The 25,100-nt window shown below is 37.7% G+C and overlaps 1 protein-coding gene across 1 annotated transcript in view; it reads left to right on the top strand.

Annotated features, from left to right (window-relative positions):
* trmt44 (tRNA methyltransferase 44 homolog) overlaps window positions 1-25,100 on the top strand; it is a 116,538-nt gene that overhangs the window by 2,196 nt on the left and 89,242 nt on the right. The window contains exon 3 of the mRNA XM_073836877.1: window positions 251-470. Coding sequence (XP_073692978.1) covers window positions 251-470 — 220 coding nt within the window. The remainder of the gene's footprint in view (window positions 1-250; window positions 471-25,100) is intronic.

Below are 25,100 nucleotides of genomic sequence, written 5' to 3'. Positions count from 1 at the left end.
CAGCAGATTAAAACATCTGCTTGAATAGGCCTACATGTCTGTATGAATGAACCAACCCGATCTCATGAAAGTGAACATTATTGAAAAATGTTGATTTTTTTTTTGCTACATTTCCTTGCTAGTGTATGACGTTGTGAATGATTTAGATGCTTAATTTTAATTTAGAACAACATTGTGTGTACATTTTTATTTGAAACATAGTTTGTTCATGAATGTGTCAACAACTTATTTTGCTAATTCATGTTTACAGGTTGTTGTCTCTTCATGCTATGACGCCTGAGCAGTGGTGCAGTGATGGGGTAGCTTACCCTAAACTCTCCTGGCTCTATACTAAACTTTTGCCTAAACTATCACGTTGGGCAATGAAGAGCAGGACCAGTGAATTTAAGAGCACCCTCTCCCTTATACCTGTGGAGAAATACAGCATCCTGTACCAGCAGCTGAAAGAAAAATACAAAGCGTTAGTAAAGGTGAGGGCATTTTTTTGTTAATTAAACCTTGACTGTGTCTTTCCATGTGCATCAAATGATGAATTCTCTCATAGGGAGAGCTAGCACTTTTCCCAGTCAGCAGGCTAACTGCCCACTGTACATTAACTAATGAATTTGGTATCCGAAATTATTCGGCCTAAAATAGTGAAAATAATTAAAAGAATAAATTATACTAAAAAATTACGTGATGCGATCAAATAGAGATGCGCACTAATGCAGCAAACATGTCGGCAGTGTGGAAGCATTTAAAACTGTCTGAGAAAGACAGCACAGACAGTGAGAGACTGTTTAGAACCGCATCTCATGTCTTCTATGAGAAGACAAAAGGTTGTTTGTTGCTAGTATGATGACTGAAATCGCAAATGGCCTTAAACCATTAGTAAATGCACTACAGAACATTATGTTGTCTAATACATGTACGAATTGTATGTATTCTGACAGCTCTGCACCAGCTCGTTAGCCAGGGTTCAAAGTCTTAAGCGCGAGGAAAATCTGCGCTGTTTAGCGTAATGAGAATCATTCATAAATCTGCTGCTGTCAGCCAAAAGTAGTACTGAAATCTTCTTGTGGGTTTCTGTCAAAATAAATGTCAGCATTCATAAATGTTAGCATTGTAATTTGGCTGTTGTTCTGTAAAAAAGAAAAAAGTAAGACAAAAATAATGATGATAATCATTACAATAGCTCTATTAATACATTTACATTTTACATTTATTCATTTAGCAGATGTCTTATCCAAAGCAACTTACAATTGGGAATACAACAAGTGATTCGTCCTAAGGAGGCAGATCAACATAGGAAGTGCTCAAAAATACCATATATCAGGCGTTGTTAGATGAGTACAGGCTAGAAAGGGAAGATCAAGAAAGAGAGGAGAGCAAAGTTTTTTTATTTTTTATTATTGAGTCAAATTGTGTCGAAAAAGATTTCAGTAGTTTTCAGCAGTCGCTTGAAAGCTGTTAAGGAGTCTGCATTCCGGATAGGGGTGGGAAGATCATTCCACCAGGCAGGAACGTTGAACGAGAATGTTCTGGAAAGTGATTTCATGCCTCTCTGTGGTGGTACAATGAGGCGTCTTTCACTAGAGGATCTCAGACTTCTGGAGGGAGTGTAGATTCGAAGTAGTGAATGGAGGCAAGCAGGTGATGAGTCGGTGGCTGTCCTATATGCCAGCATCAGTGTCTTGAATTTGATGCGAGCTGTAACCGGTAGCCAGTGCAGGGATATGAAAAGAGGTGTGACATGGGCCTTTTTGGGCTCATTGAAGACCAGTTGTGCTGCTGCATTCTGAATCATTTGTAGAGGTCTGATTGTACATGCTGGAAGACCGGCTAAAAGAGCATTGCAGTAGTCCGGCCTGGAAATGACCAGGGCCTGCACGAGGAGTTGTGCAGCATGCTCTGTTAGGAAGGACCTGATCTTTCTGATGTTGTGCAATGCATAGGCCTGTCACGATAACAAATTTTGCTGGACGATAAATTGTCCAGGAAATTATCGCGATAAACGATAATATTGTCAATCTGAGACCATTTTCATCTAGAATAATGATAATGGCATAATAATGCACATACGCCTTTCAAAATTCAAAAACGTTTATTTTTAGACTATTTAGTACTGAAAATGGAAAACATTTTAAATATCCACAATAACAATGAACAAAACAACCAAAAACAATGAATAAAATGGATGTAAACAAAACTGCTTGTTAGGACCTTTGTAAACAAAAAAAAAAAAAAAAAACCCTCAAGCCATATGCAAAAAACTTTTGAAAAATAATTCTGTTGCAGCTTTTTTTTTCTTCCCATCTGGGAAAACTGCAACGGATGATTGTGTTTTAGGTGCATGTGCATGTTTGTTGTGTTACCAGTTTTAGTCGATACAGTTTTACAACAAATGCGACATACCGGCTCGCTCAGGTTAAGTGGTTCACCACGGTCATTCACGGTCACGATACTGAAATATCTGAACGATACCAATACTAATTTCCCGAAGTATCTATACTAGCCGAGATGTCACTTTCACTTCTACACCACACGTGACCGCAGTATCTGTCTCGTCTCGTTCAATAGAAAGGTGAGCGCAGGACCCCGCGACCGGCTTTGTTTGATAAAGAACACAGCAGGAGTGCTGGAAATATTTCGGATATGAAACAAATGAACATGGAAAGCCGAAGTACACAAACAAGCCAATATGTAAGAGTTGTTACAGAGCAGTGCTATTAAAAGGCGCTAACACCACTAATTTCGCAAAATTTATTTTTTAAAATCACACAATTCCACATTTTGAATGCTATGAAAACACAGTGCTTAACAATTTACAATAATTGACCTGTCGTAATAAAGAGAAAAGACAAATTATCTTAAGAATAACACACTAACAAGCATAAAATACAGTGTTTCTGCCATTTATTCTGCCGTGGAGGTGTTTAGTGTCCCGCCAACAGCAGCAACAGCAGCGAGCGCAACTGTCTTCAGCAGAGTTCCACGTTCAGATGCACGCAGTAAGGCTAAACTGGCCGCAAAACCCCAGCTAAAGTAATTACCATGAATGTGGCGGGGGGAAAGTAAGGAGATATTCAAATTATTTATTAATAAAGTAGTATTTTCTGAGTCAGTGTCGCAAAGAAGTTGATGATCCTAACTCGCCTTCTGCTCGGAATCGCTTTTAAAGCCTAAATGCATCTTTATGGATTAGCCTATATCTAATAAAAGAGTTTTGTTTTCTATTTGAATTATTACGTTTTACAGTTGTGAAGTAATAATTTAAAGTAAATTTATTACTCTAACATTTATGAGCAAAAATAAAGTTTCACGTGGAGCTTGCACCTCATGTCCTGCAAAGCTTTCATTCTCTGCACAAACGATTGGATTTGCGCCTATTTGTACACATTTATCTAAGTTAAATGATTAAACTAATATTGTGATATGCTTTCAGTTTTTTTTTTTTTTTTTTTTTTTTTTTTTTTTTTATATATATCTAAGGATTTTAATTTAAATCGTGATGATTTGAGAAGGCTAAATTGATCTCTCTGCTGTTGGCCGCTTTGTCGTTACTTTAAAAAACAAAAACTTGAATTTCACAAATAAAACATGTTCCAAATATATTCCTAAATTAACTTTATAAAATAAATAAACGAAAATAAATGTAATTACCTTGCTATTAAAAACAGCAGCTGTGCAACGGGGAAGAGAAAGAGAACTCGGTCAGTAATTCTGATCAGCTGTGGAGGTTGTTGTTGTTTTTTTTGCAACGAATGTTTGTTTAGTAGCCCATTTAACTCTTATTTAGGCTACTTTCTTATTTAAATGTATTATTTCGTTGATTTATTTTAGCGTTTTGTAGGCTGCTTGTTCACCGACGGAATTGCTAAAGACGCACGTTTGTGGATAATGTTTGAGCCTCATTTATTTATATATAAAACACCGCACCACCGGCGGTGGGAAAAAATCTGCCACCATCACAGCCATACAGTTCCTACCCTTCATAAATGCGTGCACTACATGTTGTATTTAAAAATAAATTTAACATTCAACGACCGACATGAATGTTTTTGCGCTGACTGAGTATTAATTGTCTCCCTGTCTGTGTTCTGTGATCCAGTCTGACATGCTCATTCAGTAAAGATTTAAACTTACCACAGACTGCCAGAATGGACTTTTAGGCATAAATGGAAATGCTCGTGTGAATTTGTGACATTTACAGATAAGGATATGACCGTAAACTTTCATACTGAGGACGCAAACGGATCTCAAAGCGCCTCACAGGGCAAGCCATTACTCTATTAGCATGACTTCTTATGTTTTGGGCAGCTCGGATCACGTAACAAATTAATTTTAACAAATATCTTTTACCATTAACTTAAGTTCTAAGATTAGTTAGTTAATTTTAAAAGTGTGGTCTAAAAAGAAACAAAAAAGTTTACGACCTACGCAGTTGTATTTGAACATCAAATAGCCTATATGAAGCTCAAACTCAAATGAAGTTAAGAAGCTGAACAGGGCTGTAGCAGTGCACATATGCATATACCTCATTGTCATGTTCTAGACTATATTTATTTTTAAATTAAAAAAAAAATTCCTCCTTAATAGTGTGGTAGTTTTTTTTTCTCTGTGGTATCGAAAATAGTATAGAATATCGATATTTTTCAAGGTATCTTATCGAAGTTAGAAATTCAGAAGTCCATGTGACTGACAAGCGCCGCCTCCCCACACAAAAGACAATGCAACTGACAAGAGGGTTCGCTTCTCCTACGCTAAGGAAACGAGAGTTGTCATTCAGTCGCGGATAACAAACAAGTATGCAAATGAAATTATCGCGGCCGGAAAAATTATCGAGGTCATTTTTTTTATCGTGCGATTAATCGATTTATCGACTATTGCGACAGGCCTAGCAATGCAAACCTGCAAGATCGAGCAGTTTTAGCTATGTGGTCTTTAAAAGTCAATTGGTCATCAAAGATTACACCAAGATTACTTGCTGAAGTCTATGGGTAATTGTTGATGAACTTAACTAGATGGAGAAGTCATGTTGTAAAGTTGGAGAGGCAGGAAAGACAAGGAACTCAGTCTTTGCTAGATTGAGCTGTAGATGGTGTTCCTTCATCCATGCAGAGATATCCGCCAGGCAGCCTGAGATCCGTGCAGCTACCGATGGATCATCTGGTTTGAATGAAAGATAGAGTTGTGTGTCATCAGCATAGCAATGGTAGGAGAAGCCATACCTAAGTGATTTATTAAAACATTACCGTTTATTAAAACATTCTCCTTTGCTCAGCAAGGCTGCATTTATTTGTTTATTTATTAAATAAACAAAAATAAAGTGTAAAAAGTAAATTTTGGCCATTTAATTTATGCAATGGTGAAAAAAAAAATTGGCAAAATACATGGGGGGAAAAACAAGAAAAACCGTGTTCGGTAATTGGCCTTCGGCTTTCAGCCCAGTGTTTAATTTAGTTCGGCTTCAGCAAAAAATTTTAATTTTGGTGCATTCTTAAGTATTATTAAGCGTGGTAATTCAGGAAGTGGTGCATCCTGATTGGGCTGTAACGATTCCTCGATTCCATTCGAGTATTCAATTTTAAAAAGATCCTCGATTGCATTTTGCCTGTGTCGAGTAATCAGCGAAATACCGGATAGTGTCTTAAACTCTATCTCTGCATGTGATTGTGAGTTTGGGTTTATAATAAAGTTTATCTGGGAACCCAATGTGTGCTATTTCATCAGATTTGTAAGGTAAATCATTTATAGCCCTACGCAAACACGGGAGAATACATCAGTACATCTCTATATGCCAACTGTTCATCGCAATTTCAAAATAAAAGTTTAAACCCTCACCCTGAGTTTACACATTTTGATGTCCACATATTCAACAAATAACAGTGCCTGCAGCATTTCTGTCGTAAAGAAATGGTCAAATATTAAAGTTTAATTTAATTTAAACATTTTAATTAAATGTTTGTTGACTCAATATTAAACAAGGATTAAACAAATATTGAAGTTTAAAAAAAAAAACAATTGTCAGGCCGTTGACACCCTCTGCAGCCATTTGTTATAATGCATAATGTACATTAGCTTTACTGTTTATAAATTATGTATTTGAACAGTTTTGTTCAATAAAACCATATGACTACTTGCTTTTGATACTTTATTTGAACTAATTATTATTGCCTCATTGCTATTATATATGTACTTAAGTCATTTTAAAGGCTATTGTTAACTTATAATAATTATAATTATCCAATTACTCAATCATCAGCATAATTCACAGATTACTCGATTACCAAAACAATCGATAGTTACAGCTCTAATCCTGATGTAGCTGATATAGGCAATGTTCTGTAGTTATTATGCTCTGGCAGTGGTGTTCTGAACCGAAGTGTTGACAGATAGTTAACGGAAATAACCTACCATCAAACGTTCGCACATGCGATGCACACTTTACTTGGTTTTTCTGTAAAACTAAAAAGGAAAACACAAAGGTAGAAATAACATGGTGATTCCAAAATATCACAAATAACATACATCGTCCACACTTAAAGTGCATATTGCAGGTTAAAAAAAAATAGAGATAAATATATATCCTTGTATTAAAATACTATACAACAGTTAATGCACGTTTTTAAAATGTTTTACAAGACGCAAGTGCACAAATTTGGAAGACAAAGTGTCGGTTTCCTTGACAGCTCTCAAAAATAGCTTTTTTTTTTTACACTGAGTCATATGACATCGCAAGAGGAACTCGTTCGCCAAGCTCTGTTGCTATTCAGTAGGAGCAGTCCTGAGTCAATGTGTTTTCGGTAGTTATTTTTTATTTCAATTGATCATTGTCATGGTAAATTATTGTGTTTGTGGAGGCTGCACAAACTCTAGCCTGTCAGGACATCGTGTCCATGGGTTTACTTACATTAAAAAGAACGGTGCTATCTTCCGTATCTGGGTGCATTTGTGCTGGTGAAGAGACGGGCCTACACTAATACATCTGCTTCGAAAAACGCGTTCACTTTACACCGGAGGATTATTATCCCGGCGATTTGATGCAGTTTAAATTTGGGATGCCGAAGCAAGAACCAAGTGAGGCTCAGAGCTGGTGCAGTTCCTTCGGTGCACACTGCACCTTCATCGGGTCCGCCGTCAGCCTGTGGTTCGTCCGAAGCCGTCAGAGATGCAGTTCGGCGGAAATGTGAACTGTGCACCGTAAGTCTTGCTTTTTACATTTTGATAACTACCAAATCAGTGAACATATTTATTTAAATATTGGGACACAACAAGATGTGTAAATGTTGATGTAAAGCACCATAGCTAGCTTGTAAGCATTAGCAATATAGTTTTAAGAACCGTGTAAAAACGGTACCATATGAGAAGGCATAACTGGTCAGTTAACCTCAGTTTGTTAATATTATAACCATCAGGTCTAGTTACAGCTTAGAGACATTGTTTGCACAGCTAATTTGTGTAATTTATTATGTGTGTTTATAGGGCTTTGGGAGACGTTGCATGACATGAGGGTGTGTGAAGGTCTGAAGCAGTGGAGGCCAGCTGTTATTAACCACCTCTAATGTAACATATTAGAGTGATACCCACACTGAAAATATTTTTCTTTCAGTAGTATATGTTTGGTACATCTACATATGAACTAATTATTAGCAAAAATTTTCAGATTATTTTGCTATTCAAATCTTAATTTTACTATTTATTTGTACATGCAAGTATTTAGCTCAGAGAAATAAATTATCTCTACCCTAAACATACTCATGTCTGCTGGCCTGGAGAGGTCTATGTCCCTGCCTGAAGTGCAATCTGTAGAACCTATCATTTCAGACATCAAGCCTCAAAGCCTGGGTGCAGAGTCAGAGACATCAAGTATGGGGGCATTTCCCACATAAGCATATGATGCAATAAAAAGCTGTTTAACTCTCTCTCGCGCGCGGTGATAAGAACTCCCTATATCACATAAGGTTAGCATCGGATAATAACGAGTGTGACACGCTTGACCAGCGATTATTAGTTTGTTACTGGTAAGTAGTATCAGTACTTATAGATGACCAATGCTATACTTTTGCCTGATTAGATATCACACTGATCTCTCACCAAGACGCCTGCCCTGTTCTCCTCACACCACCACTTAATTTGTCTCCTCTGACCGTTGTTTTGTTTAATCCTGGCATGTCCCTGCTCTCTTGGCCACATAGCAGGCTCATAATTGTGTCTGTGGTTCATCATACGAGTGTAAATAAACATTTAAAATGTTCTCCACATCCGAATGGTCATTGTGATCCATTGTTTTCCTATGGTTTACATTGACAGCTCTCCCTCTTGTTACGTCACTGCCGGTTTTGGTAGTTTTTCAGATGCAGAAGTAAAATTCTCTCACAAAAAGGACTCCAGAAGCCTTAATAGCGTATTTTGAAGTATATTTTAAAGAAAATCTGGTTTCTACATTATTTCTCTATACATCAATTCACTGGAGCCTCTAACCTGCAATATGCACTTTAAACATTCACTATCAGCTATTAGCAATCAGATTGTGATGGATTTCCGAACAGATCGTCAGCCTTTAAACACATCAGTATCGACCCTCTTTAATCAAACTAACACAAATGAAATATTAGTTGTTTTCAGAAAAATTTTTTGTGGCATACTGCCACAAGGATTGAAAGCAAACTTTAAATGCCGATCACAGTCTCTTCTTCTATGACTTTTTTAACTCCCGGTTACAGTCTAGAGCAGGGCTATTCAATTAGATTCATATGAGAGACAGATTATCGAACTGAAAATTTGAAGGGGGCCAAGGGGGTGGGGGCCGTCCCGATCTCTTTCTAGGGGGGCCTATACAATTCAATTGAAATGCATATTCACTAAAATGAACTAATATTACCAACATCTATAATAGGTTATCATTAGTGCTGTCTGTCAATCAATAAAAAAAAAATATCACATTTTTCTGTAATTAATTATGATTAATCACCTATTTATATATTTATATTGTCATCATTTCACATTGAACCTCCAAATTAGGATAGAAACAACATAAAGTATATTTTAAATATGTGTTTAATGACATCTTTTTACCAAGTAGCCTAATATTAATGAAGTACTGATATCGATACTGCTACTGGTGTCTCTATTAAATACATTTTCTCTCAGTTTTACATATTACTTATGTCCATTCAACATTACAGTAAGAAACAGAAAGCCAATATTTTCAACATTAGGCTCTGAAATATATAACAACTTTTAATTTTGGTGATTTTAAAACAGTCTTCACAAACTTTAAATTGTGTATGCATAAACTATACAGATTATTATTGCCATATACTGGTTATAATTGTGATTTGATGTATTTTTAATTTTACATAAGTGTTTGTTTAATACAAAGTATGTTTTGGCCATCAAAATAACATTCAAATTGGATCATAAGTACTTTAAAATACTGGAAATGGTTGTGCAAAATGCTTGAATATCATTGAAAAGTGCTTGAATTTCTCTCTCAAAAGGTTGTACAAACCCTGAAATGAATGCTGTAATAACATTCTACTATGCTTAAGTTGGCGTTACTTCTGGTTTTCTGACATACGTCAGCGCTGTTTATAACAGAATTATGAGCAGAATTTGAATGATTCTCACTAGATGCAGCAACCTTAATTCATTCTGTGTGAATTCAAACACTTCTCACTGGATCTCGCAGCACTGTGCAGTTACAGTGTTGCGAAATCAACTTTGGTTCCAGAGTAAAGGCTGTTCTGAGCTCGGCCTGTTTGCATTGCGCTCCGAGCCGATAAATGCTTGGTTTCTCTTTCGTTTTGTCTGCCGTTTTGTGTTTCTCATATGAAACACAAATAGCAGCGCTTATGAGTTGAACAACACGGTGGTCGCGCCAGTGCAACTGCTCACAAATTTTAGTCCCACCGGCAGAAAAAAGCTGCTGGTGTTGCAGTCTCGGGTAGATTGTTGTTGTTCTTGGCTCTCTTGCTTTTCTTTTTTGGCTGGCCCGGGCCAGTATTGCCTGTTGGACAAACTCATTAGTGCAAAAAGAATTCAAGCCACCTGCGCGTACTTCTCCCTCGGGCCGGACGAAGATGATTGGTGGGCCGCCAATTGAATAGTCCTGGTCTAGAGAGTCGTGCAATAACATTTTCACCACTTATTAAAAACAAAAACAGCTTATAATGAGAAATAAACACTGCACCATAACCTTACAAATTTTACTATCAGATGAGGTTAAAGTCCTTGTTATGAGACCAATTGGGCACTCGCTGCACTTACTGAATATTACTCACTCCTTCGTGAATATTATCTCTCTCCTCTGTCCATTTCCTTCTGGCAGAGTTGAAGCAACACTTGCTGAATGACTTAAGAGCACTTGTGGTATACTTGCATCTGTTGAAATTGGGGTTAAGGGATGGGAATTCATAGTGGGCGTGACTTCTGCCATTAAAGCCATCATAAGCACCTCCAGAATACGTCTGGCTGTCCCTATCATTGTTTCCCCACACATTATTTCAACATCCTCTCCTGTTTGGACAAGTCCATATGACTTCTCTACACTACATCCTATAGGACCACATTTCCTAAGGAACTCCGGACCTGAAAACCAGTTGGTAAGATGTAAGTGGCTGCTGTCACAAACTTGGTGGCATGATATGCTGGATTCTGCCCAGACCAGATGTAGTGCCGTTGACTTGGATCTGTGGCATTTTTATACGCGTGACTCCATGTACACATATGCATTGTCCACACCCATACCCACACTTGCGGTCTTTGCACTTGACCACTTGACTACTTGCATGACGTTATTTCCTGTGTGTTCAAGTGAGTAGGGCTGTGCAATTAATCGAAATTCAATTTCGATTTCTGCTTCAAACGATCATGAAAATGCAGTAATTGAGATGAAACGATTATTGCGCCCCATTCTGCCCCCTTACCAGGCACTTGGTGATTATTCATGTAAACCCTTTTCAGTTCTTTCTTAAATTATCATAAACATTTGAGAATGAAAATACGTGTGTAACAGTATATTGGATCGGTGTGGCACTTAAAGCAGCAACAAATATTCCTTCTGCCATCTCTGATTAATATTAATAAATTGTGAGGAAAAAAAAAGAGAAAAATCACTCACTGCTCTTGAATGTTTCTTATTAAAACTACAAAAGTCCTTCAAAGCTTGTTTAACTATTACAGTGAAGACACTGTTTTATTTTACATTCAAATAATTACATTTAATTTCTGTAGTATTGTTAGACTACTTTAGTACTATTTCACCTCCCTAGGTTGGCAAAAGCAAAATTCACTACAGTAGTTATTGCTTGTCTACAAATTCAGCAAAGAAGCTGAATGGAGGAAAATATACATTATGGTCTTCTTTCCAAAGGTGGAAAGAGTACTAAAATATTCCACTCGAGTAAAAATACAATTACATTAATGAAATTTTACTTAAGTACAAGTACCAGTCTAAAAATCTACTCAATTAAAATGTATTCAGAGTAAAAGTTACTCACTTGCATTTTAACAGCAGGACGGGGGCAAAAATAGGTGTAGCGAATTTAGCTCAAAAGTGAAATTTATATAAATAATTACAATTAATTATGATTAATTTCAATTATTTATACCAGCCGCCAGTAGTAACTTCCTGTGACGAACGCTGGCATGACCTACTGCCATTGCTCGTTCGGAAAACTTTGAACTGTTATCCAATGTTATCCTTCTGAACCTAAGATGCCGCTACAACAGTTTTTATGGTTTGTTTGTGTCTGGTTTCTCCTGCTACCTGTTCTCCTGCCGGTGACGGGTTTATACCAGTACACAATTACTGACCTGATCCGGCTCCGACGTCACTTGCTTGGCCCCCCTGCCAGCTGTACTCCATCTCAACCCGGACATTATCTACCATCCCCGGCGGAGATACAACCACCGAGGCTCCCGTCGGAATTTCAACTCTCACAGCTCTACAGCCATAAAGTCCATCTGGTCCAGCTCTCGACGTCCACGCTCTGTCAGTCGTGCCATCAACCACAACGTGTTAGCCCGCCTAAGCCGGTCGGCTTACACTTCCAGCTCTGACAATATTCCACTCAAGTGCACTCTTCTTAACGTTCGCACTCTGTCAAACAAGGGACATATCAACCGGGACCTCATCACTGACCGTGAGTTATATTTTATATTTTTAACAGAGACCTGGCAACAACCTAATGACTTTTCACTGCTCAACGAAACTGCTCCACCTGGATTTGTTTACAAATCGCAACCCCGTGGCACTGGTCGGGGAGGTGGTCTCGCGATGTTTTACCGCGAGAAGTGGAAAGTCTCGCCAGTATCCACACCTGTCTTCAGCTCGTTTGAGCATATGGTCTGTGTACTTTCTGGTTCAATTCCAACCATCATCGCCACTGTTTATCGTCCATTCCACACCAACTCCACACTTTTGCTGATTTTAGCAGGATTAAATCGCCATTGATTAATTTGCACAAGGGTTTTATTAACTAATGACTAACACATAATTAATCTAAACAAACAAACATACAATCACTCATACATGTTACATGGGAAGAGTAGGAGGATGGCTAGAAAAGTACAGGAAAAGGGGGGTGAGGCTGAGCTGACCATCTGAAAGAACCATCAGTTTCTAATTCGAAGCACAGCATAAGATAGCTTACACAAAACCTCTGTATAGTGGAAGAAACGATACTTGCATCTGAACGAGAGTCTCGTGGAGCCTCGGAAGAAGTCCTGGATGGTTCCATTTGATGGCCGAAGTTGCAATTTCTTGAAACTCCGAGGTTGTTCTTGACTCTGTTAAGGTTAGGAGTAGGGCTGGGCGATAAATCGAAAGCGATTATGAGGCGCGTTTAGTGAATGAAGCCGGTACTTTGATTAGTAGTAAATCTCCATCACGTGCGTTCAGCTGCGTTCAGCTGGAGTGTTCAGAGACGTAAATCACTGACAAGCTACGCCAAATCGCGCTAAAAATCGAATCGAATCGAATGCGATTTTTAGCGCGATTTGGCGTAGCTTGTCAGTGATTTACGCCTCTGAACACTCCAGCTGAACGCAGCTGAACGCACGTGATGGAGATTTACTACTAATCAAAGTACCGGCTTCATTCACTAAACGCGCCTCATAATCGCTTTCGATTTATCGCCCAGCCCTAGTTAGGAGAGTCCTCTCTCCTGAGTAAGCAGAACAACCGCTGGCTGCACTTCAGAGATGGGGATCCAGAGACGGCCAGGCGTAAAGAGAGGGAAGTGTCTGATCGTAGACATTTCCATGATTGAGTTCCAGGGTTGAGTAAAATTAACTCTGATATTAGTCTGACACTGCGGGGTTGAGGGCCATCTTCCCAGGCTGGGGAGATCCCACACAGCTCTATATGCTGAGGCCCAGGCATGGGCTCAGACTCTTGGAGGCCCTCCACACATGCAGCAATCAAGATTTTTCAGAAGAGAGGGGCGTAACTGTGTGTGAGCCCTTTAAAGTCTGGGAAGAGTCACACCTCTGGAAGAGCCAATGATTGGATTCACTTTAGAGGGAAGTTTTTTTCGACTCTTTGTCTGGGAGCAAGGTATTTTGCATGTTTGCATTTTGGATTGGCTAGTCATACAAAACTACTAGAGATTCTTGAAACTCTTAATAGGTTCCGTAGGTATCAACGTATAATATGCATCATCCTTTTGATCATCAAAATACGAATTCAAAGATACCAAACATGTCACGTGTGGTTATACTAGTACATAGTATACATATTACATAGTAATCTATTGTAGCACATGCATCAAAAAAGACATTACACAATACAAAAGACAAGATACATGAACCATAATAATATACACAATGATCTGAGGATATTTGTGTTCATTCATAGGAATGTTTGTCTAAGAATTAAGGAAGAGTCCATTTCAAGGGCCATAATGTCTTTCCTATAGGATAGGAATAGGACAAGTTTGCCTGCATTCTTTTAGGTCGTAAAACTGGTGTTATCAAATAGTTGCTCTGGCAACTGAGCCTTTTGGGCTGTTGGTCGCATTGGGGGTTGTTTCCACAACTCCAACATATAGCTGGCTTATTGATTTTAAAGATTATTTGTTAAATGTAACAAATAACTGTGTCTGATTGGTCCAAACACTACATATCCCCCTCTTTCGAACGTTGTTATCCCTCCAACAGACAACAGCGAGCGGCATCAATGGTGCAGAGCAATCAGACATACACCTGCCACTCATGGCTGGCAGAGAGAGGTGGCTCTCTGGCTGATGGTGCTTCAAGGGAGTGGCTGTGGTGCCGTGGTGGTGTGCTGTGGTAATGTATGCAGCGGTGAGGTACACCTCCACGAGCTTGCACAGCAGGTGTCGAGGTAGTGTCACTTGTCATCCTGACTTGAGTTGGTCTGTGTCAGGTGGTTGTTAGTCATTAGGCTATCTGTGGTACCTGCAGTCTGGAATAGCTGGTTGTACTCTCACTTGTGAGAGAGCAGGTGGTTCCAGGGTTTGCAGGGAACGGTTATGAATATTTTGTAGTGTGAAGAGAGTTTCAGAGTTAGCTAGGGCTGGGCGATATGGCCTAAAAATAAAATCCCAGATTTTTTCACAAAAAATCCGATTTATGATTTAAATCGTTCCCCCCCCCCCTACTTCTTTTAGCATGTAAAGAAACCCCAGCTTTTCCACAATATATATGGGCACCATATATTTTGCAATATACATTGCAACTGCATCAGTGCTTTCCACCAGGCCCCATTCTTATCATACCAGACACAGTAAATGTTTGTAAGACAAATAAATGAGATGGGAGGAAAATATATATTGCCATGCTTTTCTCTTGCATTTATATTGTATACAAAAATATACAATTTTGAACAGAAATATTAAATGATGTAAATAACTGAAACGATCTGCCAGCAGGTGGTGGTGAGACACTGATTTAATTACTGAATCATATTCATTTGATTCGTTTGAACGGATGGTTCATTCAAGAATAAAGCAAGTGACTCTTTATGAATGGGAAATTGAATAATTTCACTAGATTCGTTTAAAAACGCACGCTCATTCATAAACGAAACACCGCTGTGTTTGAATGGAGATGTGCAGTGGCTCATCTGTGACTTGTTTCAGACCACTTTTGACGACGAAATAGAGCAAAATCAGGCAATAGTGTTATAGTCAGACATTGTAAGTCACTTAACTTAACTTAACACAATAACTTGTTTATTTAACTGTTGTAATAAATCAATATCTCGTTTACAAACTCCCTTAAAAATGATTAAAAGCTGTCACTCATCTTAGTTCGCAATCTCACAAAGCTCTATTATAATAAACGAAGCTACTGCCCACTCTCTCTACACTTGAGATACATTTGTCAAAGTGCAAAACACATAGAAACCTTTGAAGCTCCACTCAGCGCAAATACAAATATGCTGGTCGGGTCAGTCACACATGGTGCTCCTAAATATTTTTTCATAGTCGCACGTAGTAGTTTCTTTTTGCCCTTGAACAGCGAGTCGCACCATTGAGAAATTAGGTCGCACTCTAGAGCCCTGATAAGCAAATAATTCGCCATTGTCTTCAATCATCTCTCTACTCTGTTTATGTGGTAAGTGAAATTGTATGTACTGTAATGTAACAGGCTAACTTGCTAGCAAGCAGCTAATCATGTCCCCTTAGTGACTTGCGTTATTTTACCAGAGCGTGTTGTTTTCCGTTCTGAATACATATATATATTTTTTTTATTTAAAAAATCGCGATACCTCGATTTAATAAAAAATTAAATCGTCTTAAAACGTAAATTCGAATTAATCGAAAGAATCGCCCAGCCCTAGAGTTAGCCCTCTGTTATGCTTGAACGTCACCAGGAGTCTGATGTTGGTGGTGTCGCTTTCCTCTGGTGGTGGCGGCACTGACTTGAGCTTGCCTGAGTTGTGTTGGTAGAGGTTTCGCTGTTGGGCCTCTTGGCCCGTTGCTCTATCCAACATTGTCTGGCTGCTCCTGGGGTGTTGACTGGTTTTGCAGGATGTTCCTTCCCTTGGAGAAGTCTGATGCAGTGTTGCATTGGGCAAGGAGTCAGAAGTTTGTCTTTTCAGTACTTCTCAGTGGAGTTTTAATCAAGGAGCTCTTTTATTAGCGTCAGAAGCTCGTGTACTGGAGAAGTAGGCGTGTCCAGCTGTCTATGTGCAGCCTCCATTTGGCACCTTAGTGAAGGGCGTGGAGGAGGATGTTGTGGTGGACTGCAGGTTGGACATACCATGGTGTTCATAGCATGAGACTGTTGCCATAGCGACAGTTCTACATGTTTTGTGTTGCTCATTCCAGTTGTTCTCTTTGTTCAGCAGCTGTCTGAGCCTTTAGACTAGGGCTGGGCTATATGGCTGAAAACTGTATCACGATATCAGTGTTTCACATCGGTCGATATTGATAATTATTGATATTTTTTTATGACCCATTTAAAATAAGGACCAGGAGAAAAATATATTTACATTTAAACATTTTTATTTTAAACTTAACCTTCCTCTGATCATAATCCCCTTTTATTAAGTTATTAAGACAAATGTCAACAACCATGGAAAACTCAAATAATTAAAATGTAAACATAAGTCTAAAGTCACAATGAACACTTAACAATTATCTCTTAATGCTTAATTCAAACCCCATTCATTGTCGATAAGGTAAATGGTCAAGCTAATGTATGGCTCAGAAGTATGGCTTGACCACAGGTCAGAGGTTTTTGCAAAGTACTTGGCTGACAATATTTCTTGCTACACAGATTGCTGGTTGCCGTGAAGTTTCAGTGTGTATACAGTATGATATGATGCTACTTTCACTAATGAAACGGTAAAATTGACAAAAAGTGACACTCACAGCAGCTTTGGAGATTTATTTATTGGAGTTTATCTGTTCATGTGAGATGCGAAGGCCAAAAATTACCGGGAGCGTCACGTGTGCTTCAGTATGCCTGTAGTGAAAAAAAAAACGTGTCTCCGCCATTCATACATACAGAGAGGCAAACGGAACATGCAGGATTCATATTTAAATGGTCTTTTTGTGTTTCAGTTTTACTAGACACTAGTCCATATCGGGATTCGAATTAAGTAACAGACCAACTTTTGATTTATTCATCCAAAAATCGACGAATTCCGCGGCATTCCGCGCTATAGTAAATTCCGTTTTTATGAATGAGTCCGCGATCCAGTCCGTGTTTTCACAGAGGAGTAATTAAAATAATGGAAGGGGAAACACTGACATTGGTCTGACTACGGTCAGACTTATAGTATCCAAAAAACTGCCATATTGGCGAGCTGACTTTTCCTCTTTTATTTACAATTTCCTCGCTGGCTGCGGCATTCATTTTCTGCTTATGAAGAGGAATCCAGCAGACCAGCACTAGACAACGATATGGCGCAACCAAACAGATACTTTTATATGATTGGCTGTTAGCGTGTTACTCATAGATATATATACGTAGATGCCTCATTAGCGACTGTTTCTATGGGCCGTTATACGTAAGCCGTCCGCCATTTTGCAGCGGTCAACTTGACGTCATTCACCCATAGATCTATGTAATTGACCATAGTAATCACTGAATATTCGAAATGCTACAGCATGTTCACTTCACAGACAATGGTGAATTAATAGTCAGCTACAATTATTTATACCAGCCGCCAGTAGTAACTGTAGCGGGATTAAATCGCCATCGATTAGTCTGTTCGTGTAGCGAACATTCAGAGTAATTTCATATTAACGCTAAGCCATGATATTTTCTTGGCCACAGAAAATTAACATTCTTAATGCATTAGAGCCTGTAGCTTGATCGGAAATCGTAAAGGGACGTTAATTTGCAAGGCAGAATCGGAGACTCATGTAATTTGTGCACAAGGGTTTTATTAACTAATGACTAACACATAACTAATCTAAACAAACAAACTTACAATCACTCATACATGTTACATAGGAAGTGTAGGAGGATGGCTAGAAAAGTACAGGAAAAGGGGGTGAGGCTGAGCTGACCATTTGAAAGAACCATCAATTTCTAATTCGAAGCACAGCATACGATAGCTTACACAAAACCTCTGTTTAGTGGAAGAAACAATACTTGCATCCGAACGAGAGTCTTGTGGAGCCTCTGAAGAAGTCCTGAATGGTTCCATTTGATGGTCAAAGTTGCAATTTCTTGAAACTCTGAGGTTGTTCTTGACTCTTTTCAGGTTAGGAGAGTCCTCTCTCCTGAGTCAGCAGTTCTGAGGAACCGCTGGCTGCACTTCAGAGATGGGGGTCCAGAGACGATACACTGTCAGAAAAAATGTGCAAAATTTGTACCTTCAGGGGTACAAAGGCTTGTCACTGGGGCAGTACCCTCAAGGGTACACCCGTTGTACCCTTTCACATGGGTACATATCTGTACCCTTGCAGTATGTACCTTACAAAGGCAAATATGTACCTTTGCTGACTAAATTGTACCATTTAGTGCTATGGTACCATAATGTACTTTTAAAAAAGGTACAAATTAGTCTTTTTTAAGGGTACTGCCCCAGTGACAAGCCTTTTGTACCTTATGGTGGCAAATCTGTACTACATACAACACATTAAAAAGGCCAGGATGCTGTTTATCACATTTATTAAACATTCAAAACATTACATTCTCACATTTTTCACAGGATGAATGTTTTAAGCTCTATCACAATGTCATAACAGGATGCATATTGCAAAATTTTACTTAAAAAAAAAAAAAAAATTTATACTCTGTTCTTATAAAGCAAAACATTTTTTTCCAACAGTACACATTTCATTAATTGATTATACCCTAACATTTTATCACAAAATAAGCTCTACCTCAATGTGTCTTAACAGGATGCAAATATTGAGCAATTCTTTTTTCAAAAAACAATTGTTTATACTATTTCTAACTTTTTAAAACATTTTATAAAATTGTAAATATCAAGAATATTAAGCTTAATATTAATTTTTTCATAATCAATACATCCCATTAAGTAATTTTTTCTACTGCATTCTACATTTTCTAAAAAATGTTTTAAACATTAAGAATCAAAAACAACCTTTTTCCAACAGTACACATTTCATTAATTGTAACTTTATATGCGTACTTTTTTTTTTTTTTTTTATCACAAACCCATTTTTACCAAACGCAGTACTACACTAATACACAGTACTAATTGGAACTTTTTAAACATTCTTGGGGATCACAAACTACTTATTTATCATAAGCAGAGTATACGGCAAGGGCCTGAAAGTCCATCTCTTGCCCTGGTTTTATAACACTTCATTCAAAGTCAACTTTTACTGCGTATGCATGGAACTGTGAATCATATGACACTGGTATTAAAAAAAACTTGCCACATTATATATATACACTGTTGACATTTAAAATGTATTGAACTTAAATCGTCACTTTTAAAACACTGAATGTCGAAATCTTCACCCTTGTGCATCAGTATATTTGGCATTTTTAACACAGGATATTAATTATTTGGGTGATAGATATTGTAAGGGGCTTGCCACCCACCTCAGTTATCTTTGCTATGGCATGCTGCCAGAAAGTCAGTGAATTCTTCATGTAGGGTGGACAAGCCAAGTTGAAAACAATAGTAAGCACTGAAGGCTGTGCATTGTAGTGATCCTTTCTTCAACTCCTAGTTCCTTGCACAACTCCACACCATCCACTTTGAAAAGTTGTACCCTCTTGGAGAAAGCCATTTTCCAGTCAGTTTCTGCCAACTATATGGTTGGGTATGGAGTATCAGCATCACACTGAGAAGAAAAGAAAACATCAAAAATCTATCAGTAAAACAATGCAATGTGCTGTTTTAAATGTTTAAAGACAAATAATGTGAAAATTTTGACATAAACTACCTTGTAACCAATCAAGGTGTAGAGTTACATTCAAGCAATTTTAAGGCATGAAGATTTTTTTCACACAAAGAAAAAACATTTAAATATCTTATTTTGGTGATCAAAGATGAGTTTTAAGGGATTAAATCTGACTACAGGGGGACTATCAGTTCTTAAAAAAGCTTAATAGATAATCACAAAACCACTATGTTTATGTCAATACCTAGATCTTCTGCAAGCATTTTTTCTCTTGCTTCTTGTAGACTTCGTCCAACGGAGCATTTCTTTGAACAAGCTGAAGCACCTTGGGCACAATCCTGGTAAAGCCATCCCTGAAGTGCCGGCTTAAACTGACAGTTGATGAATGCATTCGGTCAGCTTCATCACACAACTGAAAATTTACAAAAAGATAAAGTTAATCATTTAAATTAACTAAAAATACTTCAAAACAATCAAATCAGACATTTTAATATTCTTTCATTGCCATTTCCCTTTAGTAATATACAAATATTTCTAAGATTGAATGCACAAATATTTGTTTACCTGAAGGTTTAGAAAATTACAATGTTTCTACAATTTTTTTTTTAACTGTAAATTATCATTATAGCATACTGTTTATTTATATCGACATAAAACATTCATTTTAAGCTAATAACTGATTTAGAATCTGTGATATCACTGACCCCTGAGGATGTTCATCTCTCTTATCTTCCCTGGCTCAAATTTGTAATTTTGTTAATATTTTAATTAATTTCAATATTTATTAACATAATGATAAAAGCCAAAATATTAAATGTAATAAATGTATTTTGACTGAGTAAAATCTACTGACTTTAGCAATTTACTACTACTACATTGCTATCGGTGACAGTTTAAAAATGGGAGAATCCCTTGTTTTTGCCCGAAGTTTTCAAGCCGGTAACAGAAAAAGAATTAAAGATACCTTATTAGTCTTTCAAATTTTCTTTCTTATAGCATTAATTCAGCCAAAAAGTTGAGTTTGGTCATTAATTATTCACCTTCATGTCGTTCCAAACCAGTAAGACTTCATCTTCGGAACACAATTTAAAATAATTTTGATGAAACTAACTCTAACTCTCCCAACTTTCCTTGTGTGTGCTGACCGGCCACCATGCTTTTTAAAATATTGGCATCAGGCATTAAAAAAATCAATACGGTTAACCGCTAAACATAGGACAAATATAATACACAGAACTCAGTGTTATACTTACATTTCTGTAGTTGAAGTTTGTTGATAGGGTTCTGCTGGCACTGGTACTAGTGTTACTGTTACCACCTCCATCTTGTGTACAAATTTGTTAAATCCACCTTATTTTCTAAAGGGAAAAAAATGCATAGTCTGTGTGAGCTTGAGGTTTTAACAGCAACAATAAAATCTCTTTTTCAATGGACATTCATCAGTATAAAAACATTGCTTTAATTCAGAAAAATACACAATAAGTTAGTACTTATACATTTCCAGAAAAAGGTACAATACTGTCACTGGAACAGTACCCTAAGGTACAAAAGCTAAAAGGTACCAATATGTACACTTAACGAACTAACAGAGAACTATACTTTTTTTAACTGAGAGTGTATTATTAAAAGCCAAATTATTTAAATTTGCAGCTCACAGACTAGAAACGTATTTCACGAGTTTTGATAAATAATGGTAACTTAAACCAATTTTACTTGCTGTCCTTGGAAGGGCTCGATACCGACGCCTCAATACGACATAAATAATTAGGACTCTCCTGGACTTACGTTTATAACGTTAGTTAAATATGTAACGTTACCAAACAAAACTGATATAAATCAACACGGATAATATTCGTAATGTATATAATTCCAGAAAGACTAGGAGAGGCGTTAAAATAAAAGGCGTTCGCCCGCGTCCGGAGTGAACACGGGTAAGTTAACGTTAACGTTAGAGTAGTAAGAACATTTTGGTAAACTGAATTTATAAATCTACGGTATAAGCAAGCACAAAACGCGATAGTCCTAAGCTGTTTCTATGGCCGTTTCACCGCTGTTTTGTCAGCGTCTCGTGCCATCTCTCAGTGGAGTATGAGTTAAGCGAAAAATTATATCTTAATTTCCGGCTAAATGATAAAAAACAATTGTAATAATAACAATAAGCTTAAAATGTAATGGCAATGCGTTGGTTTTGTCAGGTCAGTTTTCGAAGAAAGGTTTCCCTCACGCGTCAGGTAACGTTAACGTTAGGCCTGGCTACAGACGCAATGTCAAGTTAACATAAATCGAAAGGGAACCAACAGATTTTCACAGTACTTAAAATTAAACTTACCTCAATTTCTGTGCTTCGTCTTCAGTGACACGTATTCCAGGCAGCTTCTTTCAGTTTTTGAAAAAGATCCTCCGTGCCTCCGTCGAATGATGTCCTGAATAACCGGCGTCATGCACAATCTCTTTTTCAAAATGCACAGCGCGGGCTACAATCCCATTGGACGACACGAAAAGGCTCGCTTCGAAAATATGTATTTGAACTGAGGCAAAGTAGTACACCATATAATGTTTAATAAAAATTAAATAGTTTTGTCTACTACATTGTGCTTTTGCTAAGTAATATTAATACGTGTATTTGTTTAACTCTACATTAAAAACAAAACTTAAAACAGCTATATCAGTTTAAAATTACAATTAAAAATTAAAAAAAAAATGCCTACTTTAATACATATGCTTTACGTTTAAAAGTTATTATCTTGATGGTCTGCATAATCACTAAAATGTAATTTGCGTGTGTACTGTTCAGAACTGGTCAGAAAGATGCAGGCTCTTGAACATATTTGGTTATTTTGTGCATCTCTTCCAAATAACCAACAACTCATGAAAATTATTATCTTGCTCTGTTTAATTTTGGGTCACTATTTCATAGACATCTGGCTTACTCCTTTGGTCACACAAGTGATTGTACCTTTCTTTGGGGATTAAATGGTACAAACGTGGACCCTCTGGCAGTTGGAAACATATCTGTACCTTTTTTACCCCTGAATGGTACATATGAGTACTCTAAGGTGCAACTATGACCCATCGAGGGTACAACTTCACCATTTGTACCCTAATGCCTCGTTTCCACTGAGCGGTACGGTACGGTACGGAACGGAACGGTACGCATTTATTTGCGTTTCCACTATCAAAAGTTGTGAATGGTACCAAAATGCCGAACTGTACCGTACCACTTTTTGGGTACCCTTCCGTTGTGGTACCTAGCACAGTGGAACGGTACTAAAGGGTGGAGCTAGACTCACTGCAGAGCGTTGATTGGTTGACAGAGAATCGTCACTTGCGCGTGCTACAGAACGACAACGCAACACAAGAGGCGCCATTTTTAAAACACACACAACACCTTGCAAAACAATGCCACCGCGAAACATAACTCGCGAATGTCCTCCATTGATGTTTGCGGTCTTAGCTTTCTTCTTTGCGCGAGAATGACGTCAAGCTACTTTCCGTCATACACCACGTCTATCAAGTGACGTTATCACTACTTTCCGGCATACACCACGCCCATCAAAGGGTACTGTCGGCAGTGGAAACGCTAGCCAATTCATGGTTTTCCGACCCGACCCGTACCGTACTGTACCGTACTGTACCGTACCACTCAGTGGAAACGAGGCATTAGTGTCACAAATGGACCCCAACCGTACCCTTTTTTCTGACAGTGTAGTATACATATTACATGGTAATCTATTGTAGCACATGCATCAAAAAGACATTACACAATACAAAAGACAAGATACATGAACCATAATAATATACACAATGATCTGAGGATCGTTCATAGGAATGTTTGTCTAAGAATTAGGGAAGAGTCCATTTCAAGGGCCATAATATCTTTCCTATAGGATAGGAATAGGACAAGTTTGCCTGCAGTCCTTTAGGTTGTAAAACTGGTGTTATCAGATAGTTGCTCTGGCAGCTGAGCCCTTTGGGCTCTTGGTCACATTGGGGGTTGTTTCCAGAACTCCAACATATAGCTGGCTTATTGATTTTAAAGATTATTTGTTAAATGTAACGAATAACTGTGTGTCTGATTGGTCCAAACGCTACATAGGATAGGCCTATAAATCTCAAATTAGTTGTTTTTAATTAAAGGAACACCTTTACAAGTTAAACTGCAATAACCAAAAACATGTTGATGCATGACATTTAAAACATTTAGGGAGGTATGTGAGATTTTAATGTAGGCCATTCCACCAAGAAAAAGGAAGTTATATTCTGGCTAAAGCATAATTTTGGCAAAATTTTGATCCAAGCACCTGTTCATTTCTGACCCTAGTGCCAACCAACATAAATGTTTCTGCTGGGGGGTGCGATATTGACAAAAAAAAAATACCTTGATATTTTCTGGACATTTATTGATAATGATAATTAGATGCTATTTTGCTGAGTGTGTTATTGTGCTGGTATCTTAACTCTCTGGGGTCCGAGAGTGTTTTGGGGCTCTGAAGAAGTTTTGACATTTGTGTCTTAAAAACATATAAATGGCTAAAGTCTGATAACATTGTAATCAGCACAAATTGGGCTACAATAATATGTAAGCAACATGAATGTATATGTTTGTGGTTTTGAAAAAACAAAGTTTATGCTTGGTTAGTGAAAATAAATTTTGAAGTCAATGAAATAAGGTCATAAAACACATACAGAACATTTGTTCACATTACTTTTGAGAATTGGGATGTTGTAGGCTAGAATTTTTTAAACCAAATGACGTGAAAATAATCTTGTTTACTCGCTCAGAGAAAACAATATATTGATGTAAATTTTCTAAATCATGTTTTGTGATCGAAAGGGAATATTCAACCCATGAATACCCATGAATATTTAGCAATTCACACCTGAGAGACAAAGAGCCCTCCCCTAATGGCCCATTAATGAGACTGTCAGGTAAGAAAATGTGAGAAGATTCAAACTATGGAGTTTTAGATTATTTGTAGTTTATTTACAACACAGTATTAATCTACATAAAAACATCAAAATATACACAATAATGGTCAAATACACATTGTGATCTAACCACAGAGATGTGAACAGAATTGGTGTTGTTTCTGAAAACTATTTTCTAAATTCTGTTCAAGTCAAACAAGTAAATCATACCTGGTATTTAAGTGCTTGCAAAACTCATCAGTAGCCAAGGAACTTGCTTTACACTAGAATATCAGTGTAGTTGAACATCTGAAGTTTGTACAGTGCTCTCAGAGGAAAATAGTTTAAAGAGACTCAAGGGAAAGATAGCAGTATTCATCTGTTGAGCAGGATTCAGAT

This window comes from Garra rufa, chromosome 3 (assembly GCF_049309525.1).
Source record: "Garra rufa chromosome 3, GarRuf1.0, whole genome shotgun sequence".
Classification (NCBI taxonomy): domain Eukaryota; kingdom Metazoa; phylum Chordata; class Actinopteri; order Cypriniformes; family Cyprinidae; genus Garra; species Garra rufa.
This window is presented reverse-complemented; position numbering and strand designations above follow the sequence as displayed.